Source organism: Dermacentor variabilis, chromosome 5 (assembly GCF_050947875.1).
Source record: "Dermacentor variabilis isolate Ectoservices chromosome 5, ASM5094787v1, whole genome shotgun sequence".
In the NCBI taxonomy this organism is placed as follows: domain Eukaryota; kingdom Metazoa; phylum Arthropoda; class Arachnida; order Ixodida; family Ixodidae; genus Dermacentor; species Dermacentor variabilis.
Genome location: NC_134572.1, coordinates 5,874,155 through 5,889,312, shown reverse-complemented (window position 1 = coordinate 5,889,312; position 15,158 = coordinate 5,874,155). Strand labels below are relative to the sequence as shown.

The 15,158-nt window shown below is 49.3% G+C and overlaps 1 protein-coding gene across 1 annotated transcript in view; it reads right to left on the bottom strand.

The window, feature by feature from the left end:
* Positions 1 to 7,942, bottom strand: part of LOC142582203 (uncharacterized) — a 72,232-nt gene extending 64,290 nt beyond the window's left edge. Inside the window, exon 1 of the mRNA XM_075691621.1 lies at positions 7,579 to 7,942. Within this exon, the coding sequence (XP_075547736.1) occupies positions 7,579 to 7,745 (167 nt within the window). The 5' untranslated portion in view covers positions 7,746 to 7,942. The remainder of the gene's footprint in view (positions 1 to 7,578) is intronic.
* Positions 7,943 to 15,158: the final 7,216 nt, after the last annotated feature.

Below are 15,158 nucleotides of genomic sequence, written 5' to 3'. Positions count from 1 at the left end.
ACCATCTTGGTTATCAAGGGGTGGTGATGCGTGCACAAGATGGGGTTCTGGGGAGCCCAAAGAATCTGGCAATTCTGGTAGGGTCTGATGAGCTGTTTTCTTGGAGCGCCGGCTTTGACGAGCTTCCAGTGCTAGTATGCGTTCCTCTAGTCTCATGATGCGTTCCGCCAACTGAGTGTTAGAGTGTTGTTGGGTTTCGAATTGTTGTTGTTGTGCCACTGACTGTTGCATAGCTGTGAGTTGTTGCTGCATAGTAGCTTGTAGGGATGTCTGAAGGCTCTGAATAGCTTTTGCTACTACCTCTTCTACCTTCTGGAGAGTGGCATATTGGACGGGTATGACTCCCTCCGGTGCAGTGGGCTGCGCGGTTGCTCGTTGCGGTGTCGGATTTGAAGTGACTGTGTGAGCTGGCTGCTCTTCTCATTTCCGCTTCTCCGGGGGTGGGGTAGAAGTGTTTTGTGTAGGGGTAGTTCTATTTCTTCCAAACAATTCATCTTTAAGTGCTACGAATTCTGCGTGTACGCTAGTGATTTCTGATTTGAGTTTTTCGTTTTCTTCAGTGAGACGCCTAATCTGGGCATGTGCCCGTGCCAGCTCTGTGTCAACAGGGAGGGGGGGAGGGCGGACGAGCTTTGGGAGAAACAACCTGTGCCCAGCTCACCTGCTGCGTGACCTGCACTGCGCTGCTCCCTTGCTTCCCCTCCTGCCGCTTGCGGAACGACCACGGATCGAGGTTCTGCCATGGGATGGCGTCCGTCGTCGTGATGAGGTCCTACGCCTGGAACCGGAACGCGCCCTGGAACTGCTCCTCCCCTGGACAGCTCCGCGTCGTTTCGGGGACCGCGACTTGCGGGATGCTGAGTGCTCGCCACGTGGCCTCGGAGACGAGGAGCCTGCTCTCAGGATCTGCTGCGGTTTCCGGCGGTTGACGGGCGGCAGGAACATGTTGGGGCAGGTTTTCGCCGCTGTCGGGTGATTCCCACTGCACAGAGAGCACCGAGGGCGGCACTCGTGCTGCTCCGTTGCTAGGGAAGTGCCGCACTCTCTGCACTTGGGTGTGGCGGGGGGCCGCGGGCAGACGTGGCCTCTGTGGCCTGTGGCCTGTCTCGTTGCAGGTTCGGCAATGTGGCACGGTTCTCTTGTAGAGGTAGCACCGCAGAAAAAGGCCGGAAAATTCGATGTAATATGGTACTGTTTTTCCCAAGAATGTGATCACCATGGTGGTTGTGTTTGCTTGGTGCTGAGGCCGTAGCTTCTGAGGCAGTGCTCAGAACAAGGATGTTTTGGTCTGCGTCGATGCGTATTTTGAATCCGGTGGAGCCGATTTGTAGCTTTGCCTCATTTGTGATGGCGTCTACTAACTTCCCCGGGCTCACCTTGTTGAGCTGCAGGCCGTTCCGTGGTGGAACCGCCAACTTGTAATCATAGGCAGGAAGGGGGGGGGGGGTTGTCGGGGCTTGCGCATCGCCGGTCGGCTGTGGCGGAGAACGGGCTTCGGTGGCGTTCGGGAAAGTTGGGGCGTGGTCGAGCGTGTCTGCAGCCGACGGCGACGGGCACGGCTGGCAACATTGATCCACGGCTCATTGTCTTCTTCGTTCTCCTCAGCGGCCGGAATAAGTCCTTGGGATTCGCGAATTTCCATGTCCTCGTCCTCCGGGGACCCGGTAGACGATCGGTGGGCTTTGTCGCCGTCGGCATTGAGCAGCGCGTTCGCCATCTGCAGCGGTGCGGCGGCCGAAGCCTTTGCTAGGCCTCGCCACTAGCGAAGTGAGTTTAGCGGGGCGGCCCCGCTTCGAAACTTGATGTGGCCGTAAAATGCAAAGTATAGCACTTACAACCTCAAGTTTGGTGTTGACGTGCTCTGGCTGACTTCAGGCACACGATGATTACGTAGAATATGGATGTGGAGGTGATTTCGCCGAAAATGTAGCGTCTGTGCGGAGCAGATGTGGAGCCCATGCGACCCGTCGCCACACTTCGTCGTCTTCCACCAGAGGAGAATATGGCGCTGCAGTAAACATTCGAAAGCGGTAATGGCGGGTAGCACGGGAATTGTTGTATACAACTTACAAGATTTTCGTTGTTGTTGTTGTTGTTGTTGTATAGCGAACATGTCTGTCGCTCATACGCACAATGGGGGATTGGCCAAGAAATGGCTGAATTAATTCTAGTTATAATCAGAAATATATTTTGAGGACTGCTACAGGCCTCTAAGACCCATCTTACATTGTATATTGTCATTGCCCTGAATCTTTTTCAGAACTAGCTCAGAAACGATTACTCAAACTATTCATCTTGTATATGAAGTCCATCGCATCATCAACATCATTATTATTATCATCATCATAATCATAATCAGCCTATCTATGTCCACTGCAGGACGAAGGCCTCTCCTTGCGATCTCCAATTACCCCTGTCCTGCGCCAACCGATTCCAACTATATACCCGCAAATTTCCTAATTTCTTCACACCACCTAGACTTTTGCTGTCCTCTACTGCGTTTCCCTTCTCTTGGTACCCATTCTGTCACCCTAATGGTCCAACGGTTATCTAATCTGCGCATTACATGACCTGTCCAGCGCCATTTTTTTTCTCTCGATGTCGATTAGAATATCGTCTATACCCGTCTGCTCTCTGATCCAAACCGCTCTCTTTCTGTCTCTTAAAGTTATGCCTAACATTTTTCGTTCTGTCGCTCTTTCCGCAGTCGTCAATTTGTTCTCAAATTTCTTTGTCAGTCTCCAAGTCTCTGCCCCATATGTCAGCACCGGTAAAATGCACTGATTGTATACTTTCCTTTTCAATGATAACGGTAAGCTCCCAGTCAGGAGCTCACGATGTCCGCCGTACGCGATCCAACCCATTTTTATTCTTCTGTTAATTTCCTTCGCATGGGCCGCTGTGTAGTTACAGACAACCTTTGAGTGCGTTTAGAAATCCTCTAGATTGCGTGAAAGTCCAAGATGCAGCAGCAACATGAGAAAGTACTACATGTAGTTTAATCTCCATCTCAGTGTTTGGGGGTTCGGTGTTTACCATGGAAAACATGAGGACATGGTTACTTCTTCCGCATACTCGGAGAGGCAGCTTTTCGCATCTAACCGTGACCCGTCATTCCTATGCAGGATGAACCTTCGTGTCGGCAGCAAACGTATATTGGCTAATGCCAGCTTTTCTTCCACCCACTTTTGTACGAAACTCTATGTATGGAATTCAAGGGCGGACGCCCCGTGCTTTGATTCGCCAATAAGAAGGTTCACAATGCGCGCAAAAAAAAAATAAATAAAAGGAACGCGTTGATGAAAAAGAAAAGAACAAGTTCGTAGTGATTACATCGAACTGTTCTTGTAGTGACTCGACGCACACGTACACATAGAAAGCACGAGTGACAAAGGCATATTGCATGGATAAGAATGTGAAGATAAGGGAGCTACTGTACACAATATGGAGAGTCCCGATTGTGCGCTCGCTAAGTGCTCTCGATACGAAGCAGATAACGTTCCTACGTGACGTCACAGCGTGCGAGTAACATGAAAAGGAGTCAGGGAAAGGAGACAGCTGTACCGCCACGGCGGGCGCAAGTTCGTTGAATGGAGAGTCTCGTCGCAGACAGAACAGAGGTCGCGGGCGACGGTGGGTCGTCAGCGCACGCGGGTGAAAGCAGACGCGCTTTTTGCCACTGAGGCAGCACTGCGCTCGGTTGGGAGGAAGGACGCTTGAAGTATGTAGCGCTGACGACTTCCCTTTCTTCCGCGGAATACTTGCCCGTCCTGTGGACGAGGTAGTTGCCTTGTTCGCAGCAGGTTATCCTAATCCCAGAAACCACTTCGTGCTGCAAGTTTGCAGAGCTGCGAAACATGTTAAGAGGCACGCTACCTTTTCGAGATAACATAAAATAAGGCTTGGATGCGTTATTACAACTAGCATGATAGAGAGAGAGAGAAAAAAACTTTATTGCTCAGTTAATCGGAGTTATGGCAGGTCTGGGTGGGGCCCTCAGTCCAGGGCTCCACTGGCTCTTGCGGCTCGCTGAGCTTGGTCCAGGAGGGCCAACTGGCTCCCCTGATCCTCGCGTGCGAGTAGTGCCTCCCACTGCCGTACGAAGTCTGTGACGCTTAGAAAAGGTGAATTGACGTTGCTTGGCCGAGCCGTACATTCCCACGTTATGGGAGCCAGCGTGGGTTTCGCGCCGCACCACGGGCAGGTGTCGGTGTAATATGTCGGGTGCTGCTTGTGTAAGAGGTTTAGGTGCGGGTATGAATTGGTTTGTATGCGACGCCAGTCTTGGGCTTGTCTTCTATTTAGTTTGCAGTGCGGAGCGCCGTAGGTCCGTCTCTCCCTCCTCTGACTCTCTAATATGTCGCGCACTGCGGACAGTGGTTCCTCTAGGGTTCTGGCCGCTGCTCGGTCGTTGCTTCCTCGAGCTATGCGGTCTGCCCTTTCGTTCCCGTCGAGTCCGTTGTGCGCGGGGCACCATGTAATGCCGTGGTCCAGGTCCAGTCGTGAGCCGAGTATTCTTTCGGCGCTGCGCGGTAGCATTCCCCGCATAAAGAGTTGACACGCTGCCTGCGAGTCTGTAAGCACATGAGCCGACTGACCCTTAAAGTCGGCGTCTCGTATCGCCAGCGCTATTGCCGCTGCCTCTGCTGTGCATACCGAGGTAGTCTTAACCGTAGCGGTTATCGTGGTGACTCTATTGGTTGCGGCGATCGCGTAGAAGTCCCTGCGAGTGGTTTCACTCGCGTCCGTGTAGTAGACGGCCGGATCCTTGCCGAATCGCTTCTGCAGAGTCCTCGTCCTGGCCTGTCTGCGGCCTGCGTGGTACCTGGCACTCATATTTCGTGGTATAGGTGAGACATGGACGTGCTCCCTCAAATCTCGTGACAACAAGTCTGTTTCGTCTCCGCAGAATAAGGGTCGAGCGTTGTATCCCAGTCTTTGGAGAATAGAGCGGCCCTGGGGCGTAGAGCTCAGCCTTTCTCTTTGCGATATCAGAACTGCAGAGGCCTGTTCTTCATATTTGTTGTAAATACCCAATCGCTCCAGGCGCTCCGTGCTGACTGTGTTCGGGAGTCCCAGAGCAGATTTGTATGCCGTTCTGATAAGGGTGTCCACCTTCTTCATTTCACTTTGGTTAAGTTTTTGGAACGGCAGGCCGTAAGTAATGCGGCTAATCGCAAATGCTTGTACCAGCCTAATAGTTTCTTCTTCCGCGAGCCCGTTGTGGCTGCGTCCAACTCGCCATATCATACGTGCCACACTCTTAACGGTTGGTGTTAAGCTCCGAATTGTGGCATCGACGTTGCCATTCTCTTGGATAAGCAGGCCAAGCACTCTCATTTGGGCGACTTCACGAATGGCCTTGCCGTCGAGATGTAAGTCTATTCTTGGTGTGGTAGTTTTCTTATGACGCTTGCTGCGTACGCACATGAACTCTGATTTTTCGGGTGCGCACGTCATACCAGCGTGCTTGGTGAAGTTCACTACCTTGTTAATGGCCTCCTGTAATAGCTCTTGTTTTTCTCCGTAGGAACCCCGGTGTGCCCACAACGTTATGTCATCGGCATAGATCGTACATCCGAGGTCCCGTGCTTGCTCGAGTTCTAGGGCCAGTCGCCTCATCCCGACATTGAAAAGAAGAGGCGACAAGATTGAGCCCTGTGGAGTTCCTCGGTTGGGCATCGCGAAGACGTCAGAGCGCGTACTGCCCAACCCAATCGTTGCCTTCCTGTCGCGAAGGAAGGTAAGGACGTACCGAAACACCCTTCCTCCGCAACCTATGTCTTCCAGACCTTCGAGGATTGCTTCGTGAGAGATCGTGTCAAACGCTTTTTTGACATCGAGCGCCACAACTATCCTGGCTTCTTTGCTTCGTGGCGGGTCCAAAACTTCGTCGCTAAGCATAAGGCGTCCTGTGCCGAGACGTGTGGCCTAAAGCCAAGCATAGAGTGGGGAAAAAGTTCATTCCGCTCGATGTCATTGCTCAGTCGTGTTTGGATCACTTTCTCAAAAAGCTTCCCTGCACACGACGTGAGCGATATTGGTCTGAAGTTTTGCAGATCTCTGGGTTTAGCCGGTTTCGGTATGTGAAGCGCCAAAATTTATTCTGGTGTGCACAACTCCGCGAGATAGGAATGACCATACGAAAGGATGCCAACATAACCAAACTCCTCGTTCTCTCCACGTACTGCAGGGTCTCAACGTCGCGAATCGTGAGTGATAGCCGGAAGACTAGAGATAAACTCGTTCGAAGGGAACACGCTTCCGACAATAATACATGCGAAGGGCTTCGTATGTATGCGTATGTATGTACACACACACACACACACACACACACACACACACACACACACACACACACACACACACACACACACACACACACACACACACACACACACACACACACACACACACACACACACACACACACACACACACACACACACACACACACACACACACACACACACAACACACACACAAACACACACACACAGACACACACACACACACACACTAGTAGTTTTTATTCGTCAAATAAGGCGGCTAGCGCAGGCGTTTGCACGTGTGGCGTACCAGAATGGCAGCGCCAAGTTACAATGTAGAAAAAAATAATAACAAAAGGGGAAGAGTTCTCAGTTGTTACGTTTTAAGCCAGGATTGAACTACGCGTTTACCTTCCAGATTTACGTATGCCCATGCCTGAAAGGTAGTATAAGCACAGTTTTGACAATCAGCGGAACATACGACGTTCATTCGCAAAATTGTTATTTCACGCAAATTTCACGGTTCATCAATCGCGTGACTGGTGAACGCATGATCCGTATACAGAACAGCGTAAACATGCGTGCCGAGTGCCGCAAAGGCTATTGTGCTATGTCGTTCCCCTTGTTCGATTGGTTATGTAGGCAAGTGAGTCCGGAAATGCGCCACACTACTGGCGATGTCTTGCTCAGTTAGACCAATTCGCTCATCGCGGGTAGAGCAAACCTGTCGTCATATAGTAAACCTTCAGCCGTCGTGCGTTGTGCGTCGAGAGGATTGTAGATACTTCTAAGACGAAGGAAATAAAGCAACGTAACCCCAATTAAAACCACGAAATCGCTCTTTCGCCGATGGCCAAGAAGGGTTCCCAGAGGCCCAAAGTTCCACTTCGGTTTCACCCAGTGAGGCGGAGTTCTGCGTTTCGGAGCAGTTGCGCAGAGTGGAGCGACATAATTTGCATTGGCATCCATAATTTAGTGATTTGCGCCATAATCGAAAGCATAGTAAAGATTCTTCAAACTAAGAATTACTTGGCCAGTGAACTTGAAACTTCCGCCTCTCTACAAGCGTTGCTTCGAACACGGCTGAGGTGTTCGCTGTCATGCCGGACAGCGTTTCGTTGCCTGCCAGCCATCTCGACCCGTATTCACAAAAAGGCCCTTTCGCTGGAATTGTTCTCAATCGAAAATTCCAGCCAATCGTGATGCTGGACATACATTAGTGAACGCTACTAGCTAGTGGCAAAGAGCACTTACGAACGAAAAGCTTTGTAAATTCGTCCGCTGGCCCACAACGCATTGCTGTGCTCACCTGGAGCTACGGTGCTGCGTCGGAGTCCGACAACGCGCTGGCACGCTGCTTCTGGTTGCATGTCTCGCGCTCTTCCTGCGCCTTGCTGATCCAGCGCCAATGAGTCCACGTACGCCGGCATTGCCGCTGCCGACAAGCCGTCGGAGCGAGTCCGTCTCGTACGCCATGGCTCGTCCTCCGGGCGGCTCGTCGCAGTCCGCCAGCGAGCAACGCGTGCTCACGGTCCCGCACACACTCGGCCACGCCGACGTCTCTCCTCGCTGGTCTGGCCCGCAGTCGACCGGCTTCGCTAGCGGCGGCAGCGGTGGGGCACGCCTTCTCCTCGACGCGGATGACGAGCACGACACGGCGCCGCTTTCTCTCGAACGATGCCGCGTGGCGGCGCGGCGAGCGCGCGCCTCACCGAGGTCGTTCCGTCCGCGTGTTGCCGCCGACGAGAAGCAAGGACCAGATGGCCGCGAGGTCGCATGCGGCTGCCTAACGAGCGTGTGCGCTCGTTATGCTCGCACTAGCTCCGCGATCGTCCTCCGCCCGCTTTCTCTCGCGCTTTTTGCTCGTTCGACCAATATCATTTTCTCCGGCTGTGTCTCTTGGCTCTGTCTCAATTTTCCGTTAGTTTGCTAGCTGCCCATTCAATGGCGCCTGTATCATCTGTAGCTTCCTAACGCTCCCCTTTCAGGGTGCCTCCAAGCTCAATCGCTCGGTGCCAGGAACCGTTTCCACGATCTCCGACAGTCTCGTTCAGCGGCCGCTTCTACAAAACGTAACTTACGCGAGGATAAGCTTTCCCGCGCTTCGCGCAAGTGAAACTATAGGTTGCCGCACAATAAACTGCCAAGGGAAACTTGCGCTACTCGTTTAAACGTGTTGCCTGTCAGTAGACGCCTTCTTTTTCGGCAATTTACTGCAGCTTGTGTGAAGGCTTTCAATCATGTATATTGTTACCGGTGGACGAAGCGCTCCTAGATACGTGGTGCCCGATCTTCCTAACTTTGAGGGGAACGGTCTGGGTTTGTTGAAACGCAAAGGGCCTAGACGTCTGGCTTCTTTCGTGATGCAAATTATTCGTCTCTTCCTTTGCATTCTTCGTCTCTTCCTTTGCAGGCCCTTTGCTCCGGTCGACTAAACGGCGCCTTTGGCGCCTCCGTCCATGCGCGCCTGCTTGTTGGCCTATCGTTGTTTCGCACAACGCCGACGAAGAAGCGTTGGACAGAAGAGTGCCCCACTTTTGCTACGCCCTCTATCGCTCTGGCAAACAAACAAGAGCGTCCGGTAGCGCTCGCAGCTCAACCAGGAGCCTCGACTGCGTTCTATGATATAGTACAGGAGAGTTCTTTGTTACGACTTGCCTGGTCCTCCCGTTATCCTTGTGGGGCGCTGTGGCTAGAGAATGAACAAGAATCAAGAGTTAGTGGAATGGCTAAGTTCTTATATTAAGATTTTTGGGAATTGTGCCAAAATTATCCTGTTGGGTGACATGAGTGCCCACATGCAGGATCTAGATGGTTATACCGACAACGACGCGTAGATAATGCTAGATCTCTGTGAGCAATGTAACCTCTTTATCGTGAATGTGTTGCCTAAGTGTGATGGCCAGATCACGTGGGAAGGCAGAAATAGGCCATCGGCCATCAATTACTATCTGATCGCAGAAGGAATTTATGAGAAGTTGAGAGAAATGGTCATGAACGAGCAAGGGATCGAGCAAGGGAACGAGCAGCATAGGATCGAGTGACCATAAACACATCTTTTATACAAGCGGGTGCTGCGGTGGCGTAGAGGTAGAACACCCGCCTCGCGCGCGAGAGGTCCGTGGTTCGAATCCCGGTGCCACGCAATTTTCCACCGGATGAAAAAAAATCCGCGTGTTCATAAAATTGCATAAACAGGCCTGGAGTGTGGCCAGCTCCCGGTGACCAGAACCGGTAGCGCACTCCCTCACCAGAGAAGGATTGGCCACCCTGGTGCAGTACTTGGCCACAACCTCCTATATGAACCCAACAATCAAACCCAGGCCCTCAGTCCCCAGCAGCTGCGAAGCAACTGACCACGGCGGCGGTCAGACCTGCGACGCAGCAGAGGGTGCTAAGAATCCCTGGCTCCGGACAGGCCGCCATTGGAATATGAACCTGGCAACGTTTAACGCTAGAACGTTATCTAGTGAAGCGAGCCTAGCCGTGCTATTGGAGGAAGTAGAGGGCAGTAAATGGGATATATTAGTGCTCAGTGAAGTTAGGACGCCAAAGGAAGCATATACAGTGCTAAAAAGCGGGTACGTCCTGTGTTACCGGGGTTTAGCGGAGAGACGAGAACTAGGAGTCGGATTCCTGATTAATAAGAATATAGCTGGTAACTTACAGGAATTCTATAGCATTAACGACAGGGTGGCAGGTCTTGTTGTGAAACTTATAAGAGGTACAAAATGAAGGTTGTACAGGTCTACGCCCCTACATCCAGTCATAACCAGGAAGTCGAAAGCTTCTATGAAGACGTGGAATCGGCGATGGGCAGAGTGAAAAAAAAATACACTATACTCATGGGCGACTTCAATGCCAAGGTAGGCAAGAAGCAGGCTGGAGACAAGGCACTGGGGGAATATGGCATAGGCACTAGGAATAGCAGGGGAGAGTTATTAGTAGAGTTTGCGGAACAGAATAATATGCGGATAATGAATACCTTCTTCCGCAAACGGGATAGCCGGAAGTGGACGTGGAGGAGCCTGAACGGCGAGACTAGAAATGAAATAGACCTCATACTATGTGCTAACCCTGGCATCATACAAGATGTGGACGTGCTCGGCAAGGTGCGCTGCAGTGACCATAGGATGATAAGAACTCGAATTAGCCTAGACCTGAGGAGGGAACGGAAGCAACTGGTACATAAGAAGCCGATCAATGAGTTAGCGGTAAGAGGGAAATAGAGGAATTCCAGATCAAGCTACAGAACAGGTATTCGGCTTTAACTCAGGAAGAGGACCTTAGTGTTGAAGCGATGAACGACAATGTTGTGGGCATCATAAGGGAGGGTGCAATAGAACTCGGTGGTAACTCCGTTAGACAGGATACCAGTGAGCTATCGCAGGAGACGAAAGATCTGATCAAGAAGCGCCAATGTATGAAAGCCTCTAACCCTACAGCTAGAATAGAGCTAGCAGAACTTTCGAAGTTAATCAACGAGCGTAAGACATCTGACATAAGGAAGTATAATATGGATAGAATTGAACATGCTCTCAGGAACGGAGGAAGTCTAAAAGCAGTGAAGAAGAAACTAGGAATTGGCAAGAATCAGATGTATGCGTTAAGAGACAAAGCCGGCAATATCATTACTAATATGAATGAGATAGTTCAGGTGGCTGAGGAGTTCTATAGAGATTTATACAGTACGAGTGGCACCCACGACGATAATGGAAGAGAGAATAGTCGAGAGGAATTCGAAATCTCACAAGTAACGCCGGATGAAGTAAGGAAAGCCTTGGGAGATATGCAAAGGGAGGAGGCAGCTGGGAAGGATCAGGTAACAGCAGATTTCTTGAAGGACGGTGCGCAGATAGTACTAGAGAAACTGGCCACCCTGTATACGCAATGCCTCATGACCTCGAGCGTACCGGAATCTTGGAAGAACACTAACATAATCCTAATCCATAAGAAAGGGGACGCCAAAGACTTGAAAAATGATAGACCGATAAGCATACTGTCAGTTGCCTACAAACTATTTACTAAAGTAATCGCAAATAGAATCAGGAACGCCTGCGACTTCTGTCAAGCAAAGGACCAGGCTGGATTCCGTAAAGGCTACTCAACAATAGACCATATTCGCACTATCAATCAGGTGATAGAGAAATGTGCGGAATATAACCAACCCTTATATATAGCTTTCATTGATTACGAGAAAGCGTTTGATTCTGTCGAAACCTCAGCAATCACGGAGGCATTACGGAATCAGGGTGTAGACGAGCCGTATGTAAAAATACTGAAAGATATCTATAGCGGCTCCACAGCCACCGTAGTCGTCCATAAAGAAAGCAACAAAATCCCAATAAAGAAAGGCGTCAGGCAGGGAGATACGATCTCTCCCATGCTATTCACAGCGTGTTTACAGTAGGTATTCAGAGACTTGGATTGGGAAGAATTGGGGATAAAAGTTAATGGAGAATACCTTAGTAACTTGTGATTCGCTGATGATATTGCCTTGCTTAGTAACTCAGGGGACCACTGATCTGGAGAGGCAAAGCAGAAGAGTGGGTCTAAAAATTAATCTGCAGAAAACTAAAGTAATGTTTAACAGTCTCGGAAGAGAACAGTAATTTACATTAAGTAGCGACGCACTGGAAGTGGCAAGGGAATATATCTACATAGGGCAGGTAGTGACGGCGGATCCGGATCATGAGACGGAAATAATCAGAAGAATAATAATGGGCTGGGCTGTGTTTGGCAGGCATTCTCAGATCATGAACAGCAGGTTGCTATTATCCCTGAAGAGAAAAGTGTATAATAGCTGTGCCTCACCAGTACTCACCTACGGGGCAGAAACCTGGAGGCTTACGAAAAGGGCTCTACTTAAATTGAGGACGACGCAACGAGCTATGGAAAGAAGAATGATAGGTCTAACTTTAAGGGATTAGAAAAGAGCCGATTGGGTGAGGGAACAAATGCGAGTTAATGACATCTTAGTTAAAATCAAGACAAGGAAATGGGGGCATGGGCAGGACATGTAATGAGGAGGGAAGATAACCGTTGGTCATTAAGGGTTACGAACTGGATGCCAAGGGAAGGGAAGCGTAGCAGGGGGTGCCAGAAAGTTAGGTGGGCGGATGAGATTAAGAAGTTTGCTGGGACGACATGGCCACAATTAGTACATGACCGGCGTTGTTGGAGAAGTATGGGAGAGGCCTTTGCCCTGCAGTGGGCGTAACCAGGCTGATGATGATGATATATATATATATATATACATATATATATATATATATATATATATATATATATATATATATATATATATATATATATATATATATATATAGAGAGAGAGAGAGAGAGAGAGAGAGAGAGAGAGAGAGCGAATTACTATTGCAAAATGTCGCAATTTCGCCCGAGAGGCGAAACATCGATTGCTATAGCAAATTCCAAATTAGCAGACAGTTACAATAAGTAAGGACGGTTGTATTATCGGCCGCATAAACTTACAAACACTCGCTTAGTAACTAAATTACCAGGCATGGTCAAAATTTAAAACTTAAATTATGGGGTTTTACGAGCCAAAACCACTTTCTGGTTATGTGGCATGCCGTAGTGGAGGACTCCGGAAATTTCGACCACCTGGGGTTCTTTAACGTGCACCTAAGTACACAGGTGTTTTCGCATTTCGCCCGTATCGAAATGCGGCCGCCGTGGCCAGGATTCCGTCTCGCGACGTTGGTGGCTGCGGTGGTGCAACCGCTACCGCGGCCTTTATCGTCTCTGTTTCTTGAGAGAAAAATCTGAGCGCGTTGTCATGTGTTTAGAAATCAATGGGTAACGATTTTTCAAGAGAATTCACAACACGGGTGTAGACGGTTAACGAACGTTTCGGTGGCTGCAGACGCTTTTCGATGCATTCGTAAATCTGGAGAGCAGAGTGCAATATGTCCTGTTCGAGGTAGAAGTCATTCGCCCACACTGACCGATACATGCAAAAATTTTATCGGACGACGTTATGGAACAAAGTGGAGCGGACGACAGTGGTTGTCCAACACTCGATACCGCCGTCGAGGAGGAGAACGACGGTGTTAACCGATACCGTTACCGACACCTTTACAGATGATAATACCGATACAGTTACCGAAGGTACTACCGAGGGCAATGTTGAGTGTCATAGTACCACCATAGAAAGCGGTAGTGAAAGTAGTAGAGGTAGTAGTGAGAGTAGTGACGACGAAGGTAGTGAGGATGAAGAGGAGGAAGATGAAGAAAAAGAAACACCGGATCGAAGAAGGAGGAGGACGACGTCGTTGTCGTAGCTGCTAACGAAGAAAGGGCACCTCTCCCTCCTACTAATACTACTCATAATGAAGCAGCACCCGTCGTCGTAGAGCAAACATCATTTGCAGACCGATTAAAATTGGAGATGCAGTCGAATATGCAGGACATGCTACAACGTTGAGGTAACAGGGATGAACGATCGGAAATAATGAAAATGGTAGAACCAATGCAACCCCTCGTAAACATCTCACCTCCGCATAATAATCGTACCTCCGGTGGTGATAATAAGAACGAGAAACAGACTGCGAGCAGTAACAGCAGTAACTGTATCAGTGGCATCAGCAACAGCGATTCTGAATTCGGCACGGTTCTGTATCGCCGTATGTAAAGAAGATGAAGAAGAGAAAAGCTAAAGCAGATAAGAAAAGAAAACGACGTCACGACGACAGAGAGGAAGAAGAGGAATAGGAAGAAATTACAGATAACGAGCTTTACGAAATGCAAAAATATTTTGTGGATACGTTATCTCTATCGTTTCCGTACGTGGTCGACGATGAAGTAAAGAAATGTTTCAACTAGAAGACTGCGTGTCACGAATCGAAATAATATTTTATTGCAAACGATCATTAATTTAACGGTATACAAATTCGCCGAACAAATACATTGTATTCACATATCGAATACAGTCTGTGTCGAATGGAGAAGGACTGGTGTACGAAATGCTTGAAAGACAATACGCTGAATATATGATAACGATGAGCTCATTCAACGAAGTTATTAAAAAGTGTAATTTTTTCGTATACCAGGACGCAACGGCAGATGCGTGTAAAAACATCGACGATGTCAACGAAAACGACGAAGGGTGCGATGACGATTTTTTTGACGACGATGACGAAGAAGGCGACGACGACCGCTAAAGCGATCACACTTTCACGATGTTCGCCAAAATTGTTGCTCGTAATTCCGTCTGCTTCACAAAGTACCACAATCCATACAACAGAAAATAATGGGCATCGATACCATGTTGCAACGCATGGTAGGTGTCATGCGCGTTACCCCAAATAGCATTATGGGTCGTTCTAACAAAAGGAAATGATACGGTAACGATTACGATCGTTCGTATAAATTTTGGGACAACAGTAGTAGTAGTGACGAAGAAGGACGATGCTTTGACATGTTGAGTAAGATTGTAAATTATTCGGACGACGATGAAGAAGGAGATAGACGGCGTCATCGACGAAACAACGAAAATGAGAGCAAGGCCGTTGGAAGAAGAAAATTCACTTCTCTGCGGCCGTTACCCAATAACTCCGTACGTCGCATCCTCTCCGATAACGTGAAACGTGAAAACACGACGATGCTGTGTTTTCCCACAGCGTCGTCGCAAAAACGTAAAGATGTCTGCCTTTAGAAAAGGGTTGGAAGACATTTTTCTGAGCAACTTCGACATTGCATCGGCAACGAATAACGGTCACACAATTAATTTTCTTGGATTCACTTCCAAATAAGAAAAATGTATACGTGTCATCGAGCACGTACCGGCATTTGCAACGAGGTGCCTGCGTCTGAGCAGGGGTCAGGCCGATAACGTGTTTGCGTCTAAACTGTGACTGGTTCCATCCG